Here is a 21720-nt window from a genome sequence, read left to right on the forward strand (position 1 = left end):
TTGTAGATTTATAATGTTTTGCATCTCAGAATTCCTTCAAGTATGTATAACTAAAGGAAAATGTGAGTAACTAGGGATTTTAAGCCTGAGCAAATGTTGAAAGGCTAACATAATAAAAGGGAGATTTGCCACCTTCAGCCTAACTCCAGATGGAAGGAGGCAGGTCAATGGACAGAAGTTACGCAGAGATTTTGTAGTACATTTTAGATATAGCTTGTTAATATACTATATACAGCAATGAGTTGTCATAAGGACATGTAGTGAATGTTCTGTGCTGGACATTTTTAAAGAGAGGTTAAAGCCTGTCAGGAATATTTCATAAGGAGAGAAGAAAACCTGCACTAAATCAACACTAAATGGCTATTTGAAATATGAGTATCTGTAAATCTAATTTCTTCTCCATTCTTGATCTCATTTATGAGGTGTGATGCCTGCTGTGGCAATAGATTGTGTTAACAATTATATTGATGGTTGAGTACTGACATGAAGTTTAACCCACTCTCTCTTCTTATTTTAATTGCATTTTTATCTATTCATTAATGAGATTGTGTTCACCTTCTTAGCAATGTTACTGCATCTTTTTTTTTTTTTTTTTTTTTTTTTTTTATAAAAGGAAGGGATATAAACCATCCGTAACACCAGTATTCTAGAACTCCTATTATAGGCAAGCATCAGAGGAGAGGCAAGGAGCAAGGTGTCAGAATTCATCATGTCACAGCGGCCTTGCTCTATCCCTTTTATTCTTTGATCTCTGTAGCCCTGTTGCCCAGATGACAGATCGTCCTGAAATGAGAAGTGCTGACCTCTCAGAAAAAAATAGCCAGAGATTATTCTAACAAATGACTACAAAATCTAAATTCCATTATAAACTCCTAACTCATCCCACAAAAAAAAAAAAAAAAAAAATATATATATATATATATATATATATATATATATATATAATATAAATGCTGCGTTTTGAAAGTCACTTATGGCTGAATTCAAGTTACTAGCAATATCTTTTGGCTATTACCTGGGCTCAACCATAATTCTTGGCAAAGATCACACAACCTTGTTTTAGGAATGAGGTCAGCAATACACCCTATGCTAGTGTGCTACTAGATCAACTTCCCAAATGAAACTCATAACCAAGAAGAAAGTTACAGTAGATGAGATACTGTAAATGAAAAAAAATTAGCGATAAGTAAGACTATTATAAAAACCAAGTCTATCATTTCAAAGACTGTTTAGTTTTAAGTAAGTTTTAATACTTACTGAGGTCTCATTTCTTGACCAGAGTATCAGTATATGTAATATGTAATATGATTTTAGTAGGCTATGTGTAATGGGCATTCCAGTCTACCAGAAAAGATAAATAAGGTAGCATTGTTCCATGCTTTACATTTCACAGCCTTCTTTGTCACCTGGGTATGCCACATGTTAATCCCTAATTTATATTTAGTCAGTGAAATGTCATAAATTTTTTTCCCCTAAATACTTTACGCATTTTCAATCTTTTCTTGAGAGTGGGCTAAACTTGGTCATATTGGCAATAACAGAACTGTTGTTTCCATCTGGCACTACTTTGTTTTGTCCTTGTGGGTCTTGGCCACAGAGACAACTACAAGGAAGGCCAGAGTCCTTCCAAGCATTTCCCTGGTCCCAGTATTTAAGGCCACATCAGTTATTTCAGGTTTAAAAACTCTTGTTTCTTGCCTTCAGCCTTTATTTTAAAACTGAGATAAAAACAACATTATCAAGAGACCCTCCTAAATGAAATGCTTTCCTTGCTCTAAAAATGTTCAATAAAACTGAGACTAACCACAACTCTGGCCCCCCAACACAGAATAATTATCATGCAGACCAGACTCTACTTAAAAAATTCTGCTTCAGGGCGCCTGGGTGGCTCAGTGGTTGAGCATCTGCCTTTGGCTCAAGTCATGATCCCAGTGTCCTAGGATCAAGTCCTGCATCAGGCTCTTCTCCCTCTGCCTATGTCTCTGCCTCTCTCTCTCTCTCTGTCTCTCATGAATAAACAAAATCTTAAAAAAAAAAAAAAAACTGTTAGGTGCATCCTCTTCCAATTTTTGAACTTCTACATCAGTTGTGTGCAGGAAATATTTAGGTTTCATTTCTAATAAACAGCAACTTGATAGGAAGCATAAAATGAGCTCTTTCTGTACTCAAGGCATATGTAGTGTGTTAAGAGCAAGCCTGATAAACACTTGACTGAGGAGAGTTCTGTCAAGTGTTTTTGGGAAAGACAATAAAGTCTGCTGTTTCTGTCAGGGCACCACCTTATAACACCTGGTAGGGAAACACTCCATGAAAGATGTGGGATGAAAGTCATCCCTCCAGGGGTTCTGTGGCCCAAGAACTGAAGCAAAGGGGAGATGTAGCAACTCGTAACATGCCTCAGCAGTTATAGCAGGTAAATGAGGGTTCTCATTCCTCCAGTTCATTCCATTCCATTCCAGCAGTTCTCAGACCTCCTGCCTTCTGATTGAAAGTTGATAAGAGTTGATTGAAGCTTTTCAGTTCTGCTTAATTTATAGCTACACTTGATTTCTCCCATCTGGGGTGGTGGTTGGAAAAGGATTATGAGGATTCTATTAAATTGTTTGTGGGCACATTTCATGTTAATATTGAGGTCTGTGTAACTTCGACAACGTTTGCTAGGTAACTTGGACATCTAGAACTGAATGGCCATCATGCATGCTCCCACTCTATGGGGCACAGCTCCCACTCTGTGGTCCAGCCAATTACAGCTTCACTGTGGTTAATTATTAGAATAAAAAGTCTCGAAGTGTAATAAGCAATAGCTTGAGTTCCTGAATGTGCACCGAATACCATGTTTATGAGTGCTCTCTCACAGGAGTGTAGAAAGGTGACTGTCAGGTTGTTCAGTAGTGGTGTAGTTAGGCATGGGTGCAATTGAAGCTGTTCTCAAAAACTAAATATTGAACTGAGGCCTTCATTGCACATTCTACAAAATACAAAGAAAAAGGGTGGATCTGTATTTCAAGTGTTGGTGATGGTATTGGCTTAGACATGTTCCCTTTATTGGGTCTGTTTTGTAAGCCTAAATTTGAGCCTGAAGAATTTCTCCATATAAATGTCTTAAGTATTGCAGTGGCACATCCATCACCTGTTTGCTTTTGAATTACAAAGATAACCTTAAGATATGAGCCTTATACTGGGCAATGTGATACATACACAGAAAGGGTGAGCCTCCTTAGTGATGAAATCAGCCAATGCCCAAGAGGAAAGTAATAGGCAGAAAGGATGGAGTTGATGAGAAAATTGATTCTTTTCCATTAAACTGTACGTGATATGTTTTTTATGAAGCGGGCATCAGCTGAAAGAAATATTTTTTTCATCTAAAAAGAGATTGATGGTGAGGGAGAGGAAAAGTATGTAAGGGATCAGGGGATAAATGTGTGTCTTATTCCATTACCTTCTCAAATAATAAGGTTGAAAAGCATTCCATTGTGGTTACTTCAAATGTTTACTTGGCCTTGGTGCTATTAAAACTTTTTTTAACATTAATGGTCTTGTTTTTATTTTAGAGTACATTCAGACTTCACACATCATTCTTTTCTCAGTTCTAAATGTTGTGGTGCTTATTTCCAGGTTTACCAAAGATGCAGGTCATTAAGAACTATACAGGAGCACCGCCCCCAGGTCTTCACGAAGGACCCGCATTACATATCCAGGCAGGGGATACAGTTGAACTTCTGAGAGGAGATGCACACAGTCTGTTTTGGCAGGTACTATCCAGATCATGGTGGTTTTGTTTGTTCTTTTATTTGATGAATGACTTATTACTGCTAGGAGAATAAAGCTCTTTCTTTAGAAACTGCATATCTTCAGAAAGGTTAAATGAGGTGGGGGAAAAGATTTCTTATTAGCCTTCCCATACTTACCAATGCCAAAGTGGTAGTGAACATTAGAACACTAAAGAAGAATAGGATTGGTGCTGTGAACCATAATTACCATCTTTATTAAAAATTCATACTTTGCCAAAGCATTTTTTCCAAACCTAGCGCCTGTGGGTATGATCTAATTTGCATTGCTTTAACATATTAACAGTTCATTCAGGGGAATTACCTAATTAGCTTGCCAGCGGCCATTTCTGGCCATATTTGATTTGTGCCTACCCACAGAAATACCTGAAGTTCTCAGAGCTGCTGTGGGCATTATTCATGAGATGTACAAAATGTGAAAAGTGAGTGAGTGTGTTGATGTTTGCTAGTGATGAAGTCTCTCTTGTCCAGTAAGCCTGTATTTGGTTTAAGGATTGTGTTAACGGTGAGCGATACGGCATGGGGTTAAGATTTGATAAAGCTGGATGGTAGACATTGTTGTTCACTAAGGCATTCTTTATTTTCATGTGTATGTTAGAAATATTTCCCCATAATGTTAGAGTTTGTTAAAAATCTATTGTGTGTTGAGGGAAAAGGACATGGAAAAGGCTCAACAGAAAGATTGGCACATAAGTGAAATTTGGTTCGGGGTGGAGAGAGCAGGGAAGAACTATTGGATGATAATCCATTGTGTACACATATAAAATGATAGTTATTTTGTTTGCTTAGAAGTATTTATGGTCTGCCATCTTCTTAGAGATGAGTGCCCCTAGACTGAACATTTATCTCCAAACACTATAGGCAGTGTCATGGCCAATGAAGTTTTCCAAACTTCACTATTCTTCTTTTTAGTACATTACCCCTCTCAGACCTCACCCTTTCCAAAAACAGAAGAGGATGGCAGACTGAAATTCTGTGAACTCTTCAGTCCAGAATTTTATATAGTTCATCATATAGTACATATGCGATTTTGCATGGCTTCTTTACTTAACATAGTTATTTTGAGACTAAATCTTGTTGCTTTGTGTAAAATAGTTCTTGTTTTTTTAAAACCACTTTACTGATTATGTGATTGGCACACAAAAAGCTGTATACATTTAACATATGCAGCTGGACAGACTTGGAGATACGTATAAATCCTTGAAGCCATCACCACAATTTATGCCATAAACCTTTCATCTCCAAAAGTTTCCCCCATCTTACTTACTTACTTATTTTTGTGATAACATTTAAGATCTAGCCACTTTGCAGGCTCTTAAATATATAACACAATATTATTAAATACAGACTGTGCTGTACGGTAGGTGGCTAGGACTTCCTCATCTTGCACAATGTGAGCTTTGTACCCTGGGACTAATATGCCCCATTTCTCCCTTCTACCAGCCCCTGGCAACCACAATTCTGTTCTGTAGTTCTGACTTTGACTCTTTTAGATTCGTCACATCACTATAAGCAAGGCACAGAAGTAATGTAATGTCCTTCAGTGGACTAATGGATAAAGAAAGTGTGAGTGTGTGTGTGTGTGTGTGTGTGTGTATTCAGACTTCCAAAAGAAGGAAATCCTGTCGTTTGCAAAAGTGTAGAAGAACTTGGAGGACATTATGCTAAAAGAAAGTTCTTTCTTTTTGTTGCTTATTATTATTCCGTGTATGGGTATGACACAATTTATCGTTTAGCTTGTTAGATGGACTTTTAGGTTATTACCAGTTTGGGACTATTAAAGATGAAGCTTCTGTGAACTTTCACATGTAAGTCTTTACATGGACATATGCTTCATTTTTAGGTAAATACTGAAAGGAGAATGGGTGAATTATATGTAGATATACGTTTAACTTTTTGAGAGATTACCAAACTGTTTTTCTAAAACATTTTATTGTTAAATTTCTACCAGGTGTATATGACCATCTGAAGTGCTCCAATAATATCTTCACCAACAGTGGGTGTGGTCAACCTTTTAAATTTTGTCTATTCTAACAAGTGTACCATGGTACCTTATTGTGGTTTTGATTTGCATTTCTCTAATGACTAATGATACTGAGCATCTGTCCATGTGCTTATTTACCGTCCATACACCTTCACTGATGAAGTGCTTATTGAAAAATTTTGTCAAAATTCTTTTATGGGCTGTATGTTTTCTTATTATTTTGAGTTTTGAGAGTTCCTTATATATTTTGGGTACAAATTCTTTTTAAGATTTTTCTTTATTTATTTTAGAGGGAGAAAGAGCACACATGTGAACAGTGGGGAGGGCCAGAGGGTGAAGGAAAGGGAAGGAATCCCAAGCAGACTCCACTGCGCACAGAGCCCGACGCAGGGTTCTATCTCAGGACCCTGAGATCATGACTTGAGGCAAAATCAAGAGTCAGACACTTAACTGAGCCACCCAGGTGCCCCCTTGCGGGATGAGCACTGGGTGTTATTCTGTATGTTGGCAAATTGAACACCAATAAAAAATAAATTTATTGAAAAATAAATAAATAGATTATTTCTGTTTTCTCCTAGCTTGTTGTCTGGCGTTTTATTATCTTAATAATGTTGTACATATAACAGAAGTTTTTACTTTGATGTAGTCCATTTTGTTAATTTGTTACTTTAAGGATCATGCATATGGACATGATCATATTTCAGAAATATTTGCCTACGCCCCAAGGATACAAAGATATTTTCCTGCATTCTCTTCTAGAAGTCTTTGTGGTTTTAGGCTTTACCTTTAGGTTTATAGTCCATTTTGAGTTATTTTTTAATATGTTTTCATTTTTTTCAAGTATGGTGTTCATTGTTTCACATAGAGATATCCTTGTGTTTTAGCACCATTTGTTGAAAAGACAGTCATTTCTCCACTGGATTGCCTCTGCACTTCTGTGGAATATCAGTTGTGTGTGTATGTGTTGGTATATTTCTGGATTCTGTGTTCAGTTCCACTGATCTCTCTCCATCTTTAATACAGTACTATTTTGATTATTGCAAGCAAATAGTATCTTACAATCACATACATAGTGTTGGTCCTCCAAATTTTTTCTTTCCGCAGGTGTTTTGGCTCTTCTAGGTGCTTTGCATTTCATGTGAATTTTGGGAGCATCTTATTAGTCTGACCAATTTTTATTGAGATTGTGTTAGATTATAGATCGGTATGAGAATACTGACATCTTAGCAGTATTGAGTCTACTGACCATTGAACATGGTTTATCTCTCCATTTATTTAGGTTTTTAATTTCTCAGCAATGTTTTATAGTTGTCAGAGTGAAGGACATACACATCTTTTGTCATGTATCCTCAAATGTATCCTCAAATATTTCATATTTCATTTGATAATATTGTAAGTGGTGGTTTTAAAATACCAATTTCTGTTTATTGCTCCTAAATAGGAATATAATTGATTTTTATTTGTGGGAAAAAAAGAAATATAATTGATTTTTATAAATTAATCTTTTATCCTGCAACCTTGTTAAACTCACTTATAGGAATTAAATCTTTTAAAAATCTGCTAGAATAATTCTAATTTAACTAATTATTTTTTAGAGAAAAAGGTATGCAAGTGGCGGAGCCTGACACGGGGCTCGATCTCACTACTCTGAGATTATGACCTGAGCCAAAATCAAGAGTTGGACACTTAACCAACTGAGTCACCTAGGCACCCCAATACTAGCAGATTTTTAGAATATAGACAATCATGTTGTCAATGAATAAACATTGTTGTTTCATTTTCTTGTAATGTCTTTTTTTTTTTTTTATGTCTTTGTCCAGGTTTGGTAATAGTCTAACACTTAATGAATGGGGAACTATTCGTTTCTTTTAACTGAAACTTTCTTTTTCTGAAAGTTTTTATAGAATCAGAATTATTTTTTCCTGAAGTGTTTTGTAGAATGTTTAGGGGATCTGTCTAGGCTTGGAGATCCTTTGCAGGAAGATTTTTTTCCTTTTAATTACAGGTTCAGTATCCTTAGTGTATGTATGGCTGTCCAGGTTATCGATTTCTTTTTGAGTGAACTTTGATAATTTTGGAGTAGACTTTATAGTAGTGTCATCTCTTGTTTCTGATATAGGTAATTTGTCTTTGCTTTTTTTTTTTTTTCCTTGATCAATCTAATTAGTTGGTTATGGATTTTACTGATCTCATGTGAGGTTTTATTTCATTGGTTCTATTTTTTTCTTTCATGTATCACTGATTTCTGCTCTGTTCTTTATCACTGCCTTCTTATTTGGGGTTTAATTTGTTCTTTTTCTAGTTTCTTAAGGTTCTCATTGGTCTGAGAATTCTCAGGCATTTAGTGCTATAAATTTCTAAGTACTACTTTTGCTGCCTCCTAAAAATTTTTTGATATGGATTGTATTTTCATTTTTGTGTGTCTTGAAATACTTTCTAGTATTTTTTTTTTCACTTTCTTATGGGTTATTTAGAAGTGCATTATTTAGTTTCCAAATATTTAGGGATTTCCCAGATATTTTTCTTTTTTTAATTTTTAATTTATTTCCATATCATAACAAAATATAGTTTGTATGACTTGAATAATTTTAACTTTATTAAGAATTATTTTATGGCCCAGAATATGGCATATCTTGATTGATGTTCTTTGTACACTTGAAAATAATATGGGTTTGAGTTGTTTTCTTTTGTTTTTGTTTTTGTTTTTTTGCTTTTTTGGGTGGTGGGTAGGTTAGGATATTCTACAAATACCAATTATGTCAATGTAGTTGATAATGTTCAAATGTTCTGTATCTTTATTTATTGAGGATATAACCATCTATCTACCTCACCACCCTCCTATATTAATGTTTACAATCTTTGTATGTTCTCCACTCCTTCCCCTCTCTCATCTCTCTCCACATCTCTTTTATCATCAAATGCTTCTCATTGTACCTTTTAAATCACTCTCAGTGTATATCTTCCTCTGTCTCTGTTGTCACAGCCTAGTTTAAGCAACTGTTACATGGCATCTGAGATCACTTCCTAACTAATCTCTTCACTTCCAGAATTCACTTACCCTTGCTTCTGACCGCACAGAATTCACATTTCTGAGCCTGAATGGAGGTATTTATGAATAAACACAGCTTAATCGTAACATGCCTTTAAGAAAAGCAGTAAAGTGTAGTTTTTAAGAACTTGCATTCAGGCAAGATTTCCTGGGTTCAGATTCTGGCTCTGCCAAGTTACTAGCTGCACAACTTTGGGCAAGGCATTTAACGTCACAGTGCCTCAGTTCACTCATCTATAAAATGGGGATAATAGTAGTATTCATTTTGTAGACTTTCCATTAGTATTGTAGGTGTTAATATATGTAAAGCATGCCTAGAACTCTACCTTGTACATAAAAAAAAATGTGTAAGGAACATTAGTTGTTATTGTCGTCATTCTTGTTATCACAAGAAAGGAATAATAAAGGGGAATTCGGTTCCAATTCTGCCTGGAAATAGGAATAAGAAGATAGGGCAGGAAGGTTACACAGAGGAGGCTCCAAGCTGTAGAGAACGGCAGGGGTGCATAGGAAGGATGAAGAACACAAAGCATGTGGATTTCTTGTAGACAGCCTATGGCTGGGCCCTGTTTTTTTGATTCATTCACAATCTCTGTCTTTTGGTGCATTTAGACCATTGACATTTGAAGTTGTTATTGAAATACTGGATTAACACCAACCTTACTCATTACCCTTTTTCTATTTGTTGCCCTTGTTATCTATGTCTCTTTTTGTCTTCCACACTTTTTTCTGCCTTTGGTGGTTTAAATTGATCATTTTATATGATTCTGTTTTCTTTTTTTAGCATATCTGTTGTACTTTTTTTTTTTTTCTTAAACCAGTATTAGCGGTTTCCCTAGAGGTTACTGTGTACAATTACAACTAACCTAACTCCAGCTTCAAATAACACTATACCACTTCCTCGGTAATGTGTGTGCCTTATGGTAACAGAATAGTCCAAGTTCCTCTGTCCTTTGTATCATCGCTTCATGCATGTCACTTATATATGAATATACATAGCATATATATTTATGTACATATTATGTAAATAATATATATAAGCATATATAGATATGAGCATATATATAGTTGAATATACTGTTGCTGTTATTCTTTTGAACAGTTCCCTGTTAGATTAATTATGAATAAAAATAAAATTTTTATTTTACCTTCACTTATTTCTTCTTTGATACTCTTCCTTTTTTCAAGTAGATCCAGGTTTCTGACCAATATTATTTTCATTCTCTCTAAAGATGTCCTTTAATGTTTCTTGCAAGGTAGATCTGCTTTGCCAACAAATTCATGTAATTTTTGTTGTCTGAGGTCTTGATTTGTTCTTCACTTTTGAATAATTTTGTTAGGCAGAGAATTTGAAGTTGGTAGCTTTTTCCTCTCAACACTTTAAATAAATATTTCACTCCACTCTCTTCTTGCTTGCATAGTTTCTGAGGAAAAGTCTATACATCTTTGTTCCTTTATAGGTGAGGTGCATTTGTTATTGTTTAACTGGCTTCTTGTAGGATTTTTTTTTTTTATCTTTGGGTTTCTGTAGTTTGAAATGAATATACTTAGGTGGGGTTTTTTGTATTTATCTTGCTCTCTTTTCTCTGAGCTTCCTGAATCTTGGGTTCAGTGTCTAGCATTAATTTGAGCAAATCTCGGTCATTATTGCTTCGGGTATTTATTCTCTTTCTTCTTCTGATATTCTTGTTAGGTGCATATTAATCTTGTGTAGTTTTCCACCAGGTCTTGAATTTCTGTGGTTTTTTTTTTTTTTTCCCCTCTTAGTTCTTCACTTTGACAGTTACTATTGAGATGATCTCAAGGTCAGAGACTCTTTTCTTGGCCATGTCCAGTCTACTAATTAGACTGTAAGAAGCATTCTTCATTTCTGTTACAGTGTTTTTTTTTATCTCTAGTATTTTTGGTTCTCTGTTAGAATTGATACCTCTCTACTCACATTGCCCATCTATTCTTACATGATGATGCCCACTTTCTCCATTAGAGCCCTTAGCATATTAATTACATTTGTTTTAAATTACTGGTATGGTAATTATAATATTCCTGCATATGTGCTTCTGATGCTTTCTTTCTGTGTCTCTTCAAATTGTGTTTTTTTGCCTATGGGTATTCCTTGTAGTTTTTTTTTTTCTTGATAGGCAGACATGATGTACTGGGTGAAAGGAGCTGCTGAATAGAGAGCTTAGTGATATGGTGAGATGCAGAAGAGGAGAAGCATTCTGTGGTCCCTATGATTAGGTCTCAGTCTAGTAATGAGCCTATGCCTCTGGACAATGAACTTCACAAGTGCTTTTTGCCAGTTTTGTTTTCTTGCTGCAGTGGTGGGACCAGAAGAGGAAAGTGAGCTAGAGTTGAGTATTTCCTTTCCCCAGGTAAGTTAGACTCTGATAATACCCTAGCAGGTCAGGCTTCCATTAACTAGTTTTTCCTGAGGGCATATCTTATTAAGAAGAGCAGAATGGGAACACCTGAGTGGCTCCGTGGGTTGAGCAACTGACTTGATTTCAGCTCAGGGCATGATCTCAGGGTTGTGAGATCCAGCCCTACGTGTGGGACTCCCTGCTCATTAGGGAGTATGCTGGTTTCCTTCTTCCTCTCCCTCTGCCCCTCGATCCTGCCCTCAAATAAACAAACAAGTCTTAAAAAAATAATAAAAGAGCAGAGTGCCTTTTCCCCTCCCTCTGTCAGGAGCTGGGGATTTTTCTTCCATATTTATTGTATGAATCTGGCCCAGCTCCTAAGGATAGTCTTACAATATTGTGGAGTTCCCCTATGACTGCTCCCCCTGGAGTGTTTAACTCTCAGAGTTGTAAGCACTGAACCCTCAGCAATTTGTCAATGTAAGTTGAGGTTTTCCTACCCCAGCACTGACACTGGATCCCACAGCAGTTCTGCTGGTGAGCCTCTGCTCTGGTAAGCTGTGACTCCCTGTATTTGCCAGTCTGTCTAATCCTGGGGGCTGAGGTTTGTCCTGTGTCCTCCCCTCTCTTATGGATCCAAGAGATGTTGATTTTTTTCAATCTGTTCATTGTTTTACTTGTTAGGCAGAGTGATGACTTGTAAGCTCTTTACACGAAGAACTGGAAGCTCAGTGTTCTTTTTACTAAATTATATTGCCTCCAATTCTTTTTAGATGATAAGAAAGACATTATTATTTGTCATTTCCTCTCAACAGCCTGGAAACATGAAGCTTTTCTGCTATGATGTTATAATGGCTTTGGAAATTCTCAGGAAAATTGTAAGATAAATGAGACTATTGTATGACAAAATGCACGTGTATATCTGTTGAGGGGATGATGGCTGATAGGAACAAGTAAGGCTAATATCTAGAACAGAGAAAAAACAATTAGCACATTTATTTCAGATCAGCGAATATATATTGAGTGTCAGCTCTATACCCACTACTCAGACACCACTCACATTTCAATTATCAACTCCAATTATTGGTTTGACATTTTGTCTCCTGTCTTTAGGAGATCCATTCATGCTTCCTGGGAGCTAGCAATATGTTTGAATTTTCAGAGATAATTTAAAGTTCATCAAATGTTTTCAACTAGGATGTAGCATGTATCAGAATTATCTTATGGGTACTTCTTAGCCAGTCAAAGGATTTTTTTAGGCATCAGATTCTAGCCTTATTGAAAGGAGCAGTAGCAGTATGAGAGAACCTGATTCAAGTCATGCGTCTGTAGCCTACTAGCTGTATGGTTTGGGTCAAGTTACTTAATCACTATGTGGCTTAGTTTCTTCATCTGTAGTAGGACAGGGGCTGGAACAGAGCTGTGCTCATAACTCTGAGTTATCTGGGGGCCTTGCAATAATGTCAACACACAACCCCACTCCCAGAGATCAGGGTACAATTGGTCTGGGTTCAGTAGAACCCTAGATAAATGTAATATAAGCCATTGACTAGGGTGATCCAATTGATTTCATGGAGTTATGACATTATTTCCAGCTTACTCATTGGTCATTTGTAGCAAACCAACTTATTAAGTGTAGCTGCAAGATAAGGTGTTACAATGAACTCAATACTTTGTGTCTGATAGTTACCAAATGGAATATTTCAAAGAACTAAGGTGCAATTAAAATATACTCACCATAAACTTCATACTGAACTTGATAAAAATGTTTTCTTTGATTCAAAAGGTAGTTCACATCTTGTAATTCTCCAATGGGTATCATGATAAAATCTGCTTTTGTTTTATAAACTGTACGTATGGAAGGTATATGTCGGAAACTGGTCTGAATGTGTACTTGCTCTGTATATTTACTCAATGGCATGATTCAGGATGACATGTTTTAAAGATTTCTGAAAAAAAAATCTTTCCTCTGTATTGAGTCTAAATGTGTAAAGAATGTTGCTGTTTTGATCCTTTAAAGTTACAGGAGTTTGTAGGTGTGCGTTCAGTGGATCCATGTACATTCATTTGTTGATATTCATATTCAAAGAAGACAAGTACTTTATGATTTGCATCCTAAAGGGTGTGACTGCACTGGGGAGAGATATATATATATAAATATACACACACACAAACACACACACTTATAAATACACACACATATATTCTTGTGCGTGTGTGTATGTATGTATCTAATTGGTTCTGAGAAGATAGTTTTTAGGCACATCCTTTTTGGTTCCTGCCCAATTGATTTGGTCTCATTTGAGATTGCACATAATTAGTACCAGAAAAGTAAATTGTTTTTCTTTTCTGTGTTATTATTTAGGAAATTGTAGCTCATTTTGCTGAGTATCAGTTCCTGATTCTACCATCTATTGGCATCATGACCTTACATAGATCACTCTGTTTTATCATCTGTGAAATGTTTTATAAAGGCCTCAGTTTTATCATCTGTAAAATGCATACAGAATAAAATAAATGATATATGAAAAAGCCTAGGGCCCCAATGCTTATTAAATAGTAACACCTATTATTCATCTGTCCAAGTACTTTGTGTCTGACTTTGTGTCTTGTACCGGGACAATCACAAAAAAGACAGCTGGTTTCTAACCTTGTGTCTCAATGACCTAAGGAATGACCAATGCTCAGGATAGGGGATGAGTGGTTTCCATGTTGAGTTTTGAGTTAATCATGTTATATAATCATATTGTTACAAATATGTGTAAAAGTTAAATGCTAATCTATATTGGATAACAATATAGATTAATTATTGTGATGTCACAGTGGCTTTGCATTTGAATTTCAGAAATGATTTTTGTACTAGTTAAGTGCTTTGGCTTATTTGGAAATTTTCAAGAAATTATGCTTTTAAAACTAAACTGTTTTCCCCTCTGTTTTTTCAAGTGAGTCACTTCATTCATTAGTGTAGAAAGTTGGATTTTATTGTAGACTGTCATGTTTTCTACATACTCTGTGTCCAGAGAATACAAATTATCCTCCACTTTCTATCAGGAACTTTCTATGAATAGCTACTATAGTCTAGTCTGTATTATTATTATAACAACAGTAATTTCTAATGCTATCGAAGTGAGTGGGTATCTGCATTTTCATTATAACTTCTTTCAAACAATGAGTTGACAATTGAGCTGTAAAAATATTCTCTGTTCAGTCCTTGCATTGAAGGGATTCATTCTGGCAGCTTTTTCTTGTCGTCTCTGTTGTCTTCTCTTTCCTTGAAAGTTCCATAAAATTGTCTTCAAGTGAAATGAATGTAAAAGAGGAAATTGGCCATTTAGAGTACATTTCCTAATGCAGGTGTAAGGCATAGATTTTCCTGAGAGTAACATATGGAACCATTCTGATCGTGTCATTGGACTGATGATAAACCTGTTGCTTTAAAGTTGTTTCAGTATGTGATAATAAGGGCTTAGTAATGAAGGAGAACATCCTTCATGCTGAGAGAGACTATTCCTATCAGAAACTTTATTTACCCAGAAGAGATACAAATTATACTTATCAGAGAGGGAAAGAGAGCAAGAGAAAGAATCAAGCAAATATAAAATTATACCATGCCATCTATGGGGTCTTTTTTTTTTTCTTTTTACAGTAGAGAGCTTTATGTGTTTTTTTTCTTAGAATAAAGCTTATGAAACAATGAGGATCCTGTGTCCTATATCATGGGGTTTTATTTGCTCCATTGTCATTTATGAATCCCCAAATGTTCCACAGGGAGAATTCTGTAAGCTAATTGGAACCAAAAGGCAATTATAAGCAGTGGAACTGTAATCAGTGTGCCAAAAATATATATTTTTATCCATAATGAAAGTTAAATAACCTAGAAAATAGTTGTGATACTTCACACTTACAAATCATGCATCTACATGATCTTTATTCTAAGGAGTGAAAATGTTTTTACACACATTCTGATTAATTCACAGAAATCTCCATAAAGAGGGTAAATTAGAATTGTGGTTTTAAAGGGCCAGATTTATCATCCATCTATGTAAGGTGGCATTTGCAGAATTAAAATTAGACTCTTTTTTCAGACTTCTGATCTCCTGCCTTAGTTCTATACGTTAGACTCTCCTACCTTTGTTTTAGGAGAATCATTTATAATTTTTAACACCTCCAAAGAAAACATGTTTTAAAAGGCAGTTTAGTTCTTTTGTAGAATAATCAGGAAACACTGCATTGCTTTATGTAGAAGTTTTTGCTTTAATTTTTTTTTTAACTCTGCCTTAAAGGAAAAACTGAAAAGTCAAAAAATAAGTTGAGCTTGGAGAGAATTTGACAGATTCTCTGGAGGGAGGCATTCCTATTCACAATGCCCCCAGAGGCAAGGAGCCTAGGGGAGGGGTGGCTCTTGACTTGGCCAGGTGCAAGAAGGTGTTAACTTCCCCTTTGCAAACCATATGAAACTTTTATGTAAATTCAGTTAATTAACATACAGTGTATTATTGGTTTCAGAGGTAGAGGTCAGTGATTCATCAGTCTTATATAACACCCAGTGCTCATTACATCACGTGCCTTCCTTTATGTCTGTCACCCAGTTACCCACCCCCCACCCATCTCCCTTCCAGCAAACCTCAGTTTATTTTCTATGATTAAGAATTTCTTATGGTTTTGTATCCCTCTCTGATTTTGTCCTGTTTTATTTTTTTCCTCTCTTCCCTATGATCGTCTGTTTTATTTCTTAAATTCCACATATAAGGGCAGCCCCGGTGGTGCAGCAGTTTAGCGTGGCCTGCAGCCTAGGGCATGATCCTGGAGACCCTGGATTGAGTCCCACATCAGGCTCTCTGCATGGTGCCTGCTTCTCCCTCTGCCTGTGTCTCTGCCTCTCTCTCTCTCTCTCTCTCTCTCTGTCTCTATGAATAAATAAATAATCTTTAAAAAATAAAAAAAAATCCACATATAAGTGAGATCATAGGATAAGTGTCTTTCTCTGATTGGTTTATTTTGCTTAGCATAATATCCTCTAGTTCTACCCATACCATTGCAAATGACCAGATTTCTTTTTTGATGGCTGGGTAGTATTCCACTATTTTCATGTTTGTGTGTGTGTGTGTGTGTGTGTGTGTGTGTGTGTGTGGTGTATACATATGTACCACCTCTTCTTTAGCCATTTATCTGTTGATGGACATCTGGGCTATTTCCATAGTTTGGCAATTGTGGAAATTGCTGCTATAAACATTGGGGTGCAGGTGCCCCTTCAGATCACTACATTTGTATCTTTGGAGTAAATTCAGTAGTGCAATTGCTGGGTCATAGGGTAGCTCTACTTTCAACTTTTTGAGGAACCTCCATACTGTTTTCCAGAGTGGCTATACGAGCTTGCATTCCCACCAACAGTGTAAGAAGGTTCTCCCTTCTCTGCATCCTCACCAAATTCTGTTGTTTCCTGACTTAATAATTTTACCATTCTGACTGCTGTGAGGTAGTATCTCATTGTGGTTTTGATTTCTATTTCCCTGATGCCAAGTGATGTGAAGCATTTTTTCATGGGTCTGTTGGCCATGTGTATGTCTTCTTTGGAGAAATGTCTGTTTATGTCTTCTGCCCATTTCTTGATTGGATTACTTGTTCTTTGCGTGTTGAGTTTGATAAGTTCTTTATAGATTTTTGTATACTAGCCCTATATCTGATAAGACATTTGCAAATATCTTCTCCCATTCTGTAGGTTGTCTTTTGGTTTTGTTGACTGTTTCTTTTGCTGTACAAAAGCTTTTTATCTTGATGAAGTCCCAATAGTTCATTTTTGCCTTTGTTTCCCTTACCTTTGGAGACCTGTCTAGTAAGAAGTCGCTGTGGCTGAGGTCAGATAGCTTACTGCCTGTGTTCTCCTCTAGGATTTTGAAGGATTCCTATCTCACATTTAGGTATTTCATCTATTTTGAGTCTATTTTTATGGATGGTGATAGACAATGGTCCAGTTTCATTCTTCCCATAAGAGACCCTTAATTATAGGAAACAAACTGAGGGTTACTGGAGGGGAGCTGAGTAGGGCATAATGTAATTGAGTGATGGGCATTAAGGAGGGCACTTGATATAATGAGCACTAGGTGTTATATGCAACTGATGAATCATTAAATTCTACCCTTGAAACTAATAATACTCTATATGTTAACTAAATTAAATTTTTAAAAAAATTTTTGAAAAAATTCCCTTTGCTACCATCTTAGCCTTAAAGCACAGTTGTAATGTTTGCACGCAATAGGTGAACCCTTGTCTTAGTTTACCATGTCAAGAAATTTTATTTCCCATATGCCTGCTATATTTAGCAGAGGCAACTATGGATAAAAGTATATATTTTTGGCACACTGATTACAGTTCTGCTGCTTATAATTGACCATTCAGATGGTCCCAGCACACTTTTTTAAATAGATTTCTTCATTCTAACCTGGAGAAAAAAAGTGGTTCATGTGAGGAGAAGCTTTTTCATAGAGGACATGTTTTTTCATACCTTTAGCTATTGATTCATATTTTACCTTATGTCTGAATTTTCCATTCTACTTCCTGTTCTCTTAGCTAAATCCTTGATGGTGGGATAACCTCATTTGATGTCTTCTCTTAACTGAAGAGTTTCTATCATAACACTTGTGTATCCTCATGGTCTGTTCATTCTTCTCCCTGCTTAGGTAGAGCAGTCAAGATAAGAACCATACTTTATATCTCTTTATCTCTAGAGCCTAGCATAGAATGAATAATTCTGTTCAGAGCTGCTATTTCTGTAATATGTTATTTACAAGTTTTCAAATTCATTGTTTATGAATTCAAATGATACTTTATGGTGTTATCTTAAAGACCATTAAAATATTCATTCATCTTGTCAGAGTTAAATTTATTCTCTCAGAATAGTCTTAAAGCTATTTAACCTTATGTCCTCAACTTCCTCATCTATGATATGGGGATTTTAATACCTAAGTGACTGACAAGGGTATTACAAAAATCATAGGAAGTAAACCTGAAAGAAAATTGAAAAGGAGGACAGTATATTGCTGCATAATGGCTCATGATTCTGAAAGATAAGCTCCATTTTCCAGAAGTGGGAAAATTATTGTTTTTAAAAATTTCATCCGTACCCACGTTTAATATGAACAGTCCCACTAATACATGTAGGCTCATAGAAGACCACCCTGCCCTCCCAATTCCTATTCCAATTCTTGAAATTTCTTTAATCAGATATTAAACTTTTTACTTCTAATTAGACATAAAAGCACAAGTGATAAATTCTGAAGGGAATAGTTCATGTAAATAAACAGGGTAAAATCATGAGCCCTTTTGTCAGAGCCAAGTTAAATGAGGAAGGCCTAAGATGTCTCAAGCAGAGTGAAGAATAGGAAGGAAAATGAGACAGGGGTTTGCAGAAAACAAACTTTGCTTAGCGAATGGTTTGCTTGCTTGTGGACTCCACTGTAGGAACTATTGACCTTTTGTGTTGAAAGCCTTAAGCAGTCTCTCCTGTAACACAAGATCTGCCCAGAAACCTCTGAGGTCTGGGAAGGGAGGAACAGTGGAGTAGACTTTGCAGGTCTTTTCTCCTGCCGTCTCTCCCTGCCAAATCATTTCAAAGGAATCTTTTTCTTTGCTCTACATTAAGAGACTTTTCTAATTTCTTCTAGACCACACAGGAATATTAGCTACAATAGAATTTTCTGAAACTATGTTATTTTTTTCTCCTCATCTAAAATTCAGGTGCCAGGCTAATCAGAGGCAAATAACACAAACCAGAAGTTTTTGAAAGAATCAAATTTTTGTTAAGAAAACTGATTCTTGACACTGAAAGGCTCATTGCTTTGGCATTATAAACCATAGGATAAAAATCTCTGGGAACTGTGTTTTTCCCCGTCTAGAATCCTATCCCAGAGCATTTCCTTATGAAATCCTGAACTTGGTTTTTATTATCACAGGGATACCATTTTTAGGCATTGCTGGAGCATAGTTTCAAGGTGTTCTTTAGTTGACCTTGGCTTTGTGTCTGACTGCTTCTCACCACTTGCCTGTCCCTTGTTATAAAGTCAGGAGCAGCCACAGCAGAATTGAAATTGTGGATGTGCAGGGGTAAAAAGCTATGTGAAAGTAGCACAGCTTATTTGGAAGTAGTATGTCATGCAATCATAAGACCTTTATTTTGACAGGTGTTTACCTCAAAATATTGCGTTAAATTAGGGTGCCTAATTACAGGGAAAAAGAAACGGCAGAGCGTGGCTATAATAGAACAGGGAAGGCCCGGGAGAGATGATTATAGACGATAATAGACATTAGTGAAGGCCCATAAGAAACATTCTCCCTGGGTGATTGCCAACTGGCTTTGATTGAATAGATCAGAAACTGAGTTTGCAGGAATGTTTCCAAGTGTACAGACTGTATTGTGGGAATTGGCAAGCCTCCTGACAAAGTCGGTGAGGTCCTAATTGTTAACTCTCAAGATGGGCATTTTTGGTTAACAGCTCTTCACTTGTGCTTTTCCTGTGTTTGGGACAAGGCAAAATGTAGGTGATCACGTGCCTAGAGGAGGACACCGCTGTCTAAGGAGCACCCTGTTCTATTTCCCAATAGAAAGCAACATTATTAAGGGGACAGTTCTCAGGACTTCTGGTGTGGTACATTGTCTTCTGTTGTTTCATTACCATAGAAGCTGCATTCTCCTGTAGTTACTATAAATGTGTGTCAATCCAGAATACCTTCAGTGGACCACCAATCTGCAATTACATCTGATAGGACTGTTGGTTTGACACCACAAGTGGTTTCAGTAGAGTGTGCACAGGCATAGGCCCTCAAGACTTTGATCCAAATAATTTATAAAATTATAACGTATATTGGATTTTAATTATTCTTGGTAACCAGAATTCCTGAAGAGTGAATGAATGTAATTTCTAACAAGTCAATCTGTGTACCCTGGAAAATAGAGGACTTCACACCGAGGTAAATTGAAAGTCATTTAGGACCTGAAATGTCTTTATCTTCTATAAATAAGTGCAACCAGAGTAAATTACTTGACACATAATATCCCTAATTAAGAATTTGTGGATCAGTAGTGATAACTGACTGGAGAACTATAAGCAAAGAACTCTGGTGTTAAAAGAGACCTCAGAAATTCTTGGGTCAAAAAAGAAAATTGGGGGCCAAATCCTATCATTTCACTGGTGAGAATATTGAAGCCATAAAAGGTTAAATGACTTACTCAAGGATCAGAAGGGTAGGAATAGAACATCAGGCTCCTGTCTATCCATATCAAATTATTACCGCTTAAGTTTTTTTCTTTAGTCCAAAATTCTGCAAAAATCTATGAAAGTAACCAAAGCAAAAGCTAATTAAGGAACCAACATAATCTGAATGAGATCCTTGAAGATCATAACCATGTTTAGTCATTCTTAATCTCCTAAGTATATAGCATAATGCCTCATACATAACAAGTAGTCAGCATCCTTTTCAATAAAGCATTAATTTTGTTCTTAGTAGAAAAGTGAATTCTTTAAAAATAATGCTGCCCACGAGCATTTGATGTATTTGGTGCTATTACTCAGGATATCTCCTTTGTGATACATAAGATTAAAATCACCAAGGGTAAGAAAACATCCATTAGTTGCCTGCCAGGATTAGAAAAACAAATATCTGTATTTTGGAACTTTGTCAAGCTGGTTTACTTTTTGGGTTATATGGCCTCTCCTCAAATAGGATTTCTTCCAAGAGCAGTAGATCCTTGTTCTTTCCAGATTTTGTATTAAGTAACCACTTGGGATTAGATTTACCTGCATTCAGATTGGTTTTTGCTTGCTAAATTTTTCTTTCATCCAAAGTATCCTCTTGTTTACTTCACAAGAAACACAGTTATAAAATTTTGATATAGGACTATATCACGTACAATATCTTACCTAGTGAGACCTTAGTGGAAAAGCCTCAAGACACCCAAAACTAGATTGTTCCTCCCTTCCCTGCTAGACAAATCCAGAAACCCCACAGAATACATTTTTTTGGATAATAAGAAAAATGTTCTGCAAAAATCTCATTCTGCTATTATATTCATCTCACACATAGTAAGCGTAGAAATATGGCTTATGGCTCTTTAGTGGGTTTTCTCTTAGTGTACATCACAATTTTTAATTTTTTTTTTTTTTTAGTTTTTGACACTTCTTTCTGCCAAAATCTCAGTGATGTAGTAAACAAACAATTTTTTGTGTATTCAGAAAACCCATCAATTATAATTGAGGCTTTTGTCATATGTTTTGATAACTTGTTGCAGTTATAAACCCTTATAAATCAAAGTTAAATTTAATTTCACAGATCCTGGACCAAGATACAAGTGTTTTTTGTTTTTTTTTAAGTTGTTTGGAATTCTAAGCCTATGACAGCCACTTAACTACAGATGAACTAGGTTAGGAATATGAATTTTATATAGGCTTTTGAAAAACTAGGAGTTTATGCATGGGACAAAAGTTAAAAATTCTATTCTCTTTTAACTAGCAAATGAAAAAAGTGGTTTTATTCTTCTCTGTGTGT

The 21720-nt window shown here is 36.0% G+C and overlaps 1 protein-coding gene across 4 annotated transcripts in view; it reads left to right on the forward strand.

Annotated features, from left to right (window-relative positions):
* The window catches only part of VAV3 (vav guanine nucleotide exchange factor 3), a 352116-nt gene that overhangs the window by 280399 nt on the left and 49997 nt on the right, over positions 1-21720 (forward strand). For all 4 annotated transcript variants that reach the window (XM_038541166.1, XM_038541164.1, XM_038541165.1 and 1 more), the window contains exon 20: positions 3616-3752. In XM_038541166.1, coding sequence (XP_038397094.1) covers positions 3616-3752 — 137 coding nt within the window. The remainder of the gene's footprint in view (positions 1-3615; positions 3753-21720) is intronic.

The sequence above is a fragment of the Canis lupus genome, chromosome 6, assembly GCF_011100685.1.
Source record: "Canis lupus familiaris isolate Mischka breed German Shepherd chromosome 6, alternate assembly UU_Cfam_GSD_1.0, whole genome shotgun sequence".
Classification (NCBI taxonomy): domain Eukaryota; kingdom Metazoa; phylum Chordata; class Mammalia; order Carnivora; family Canidae; genus Canis; species Canis lupus.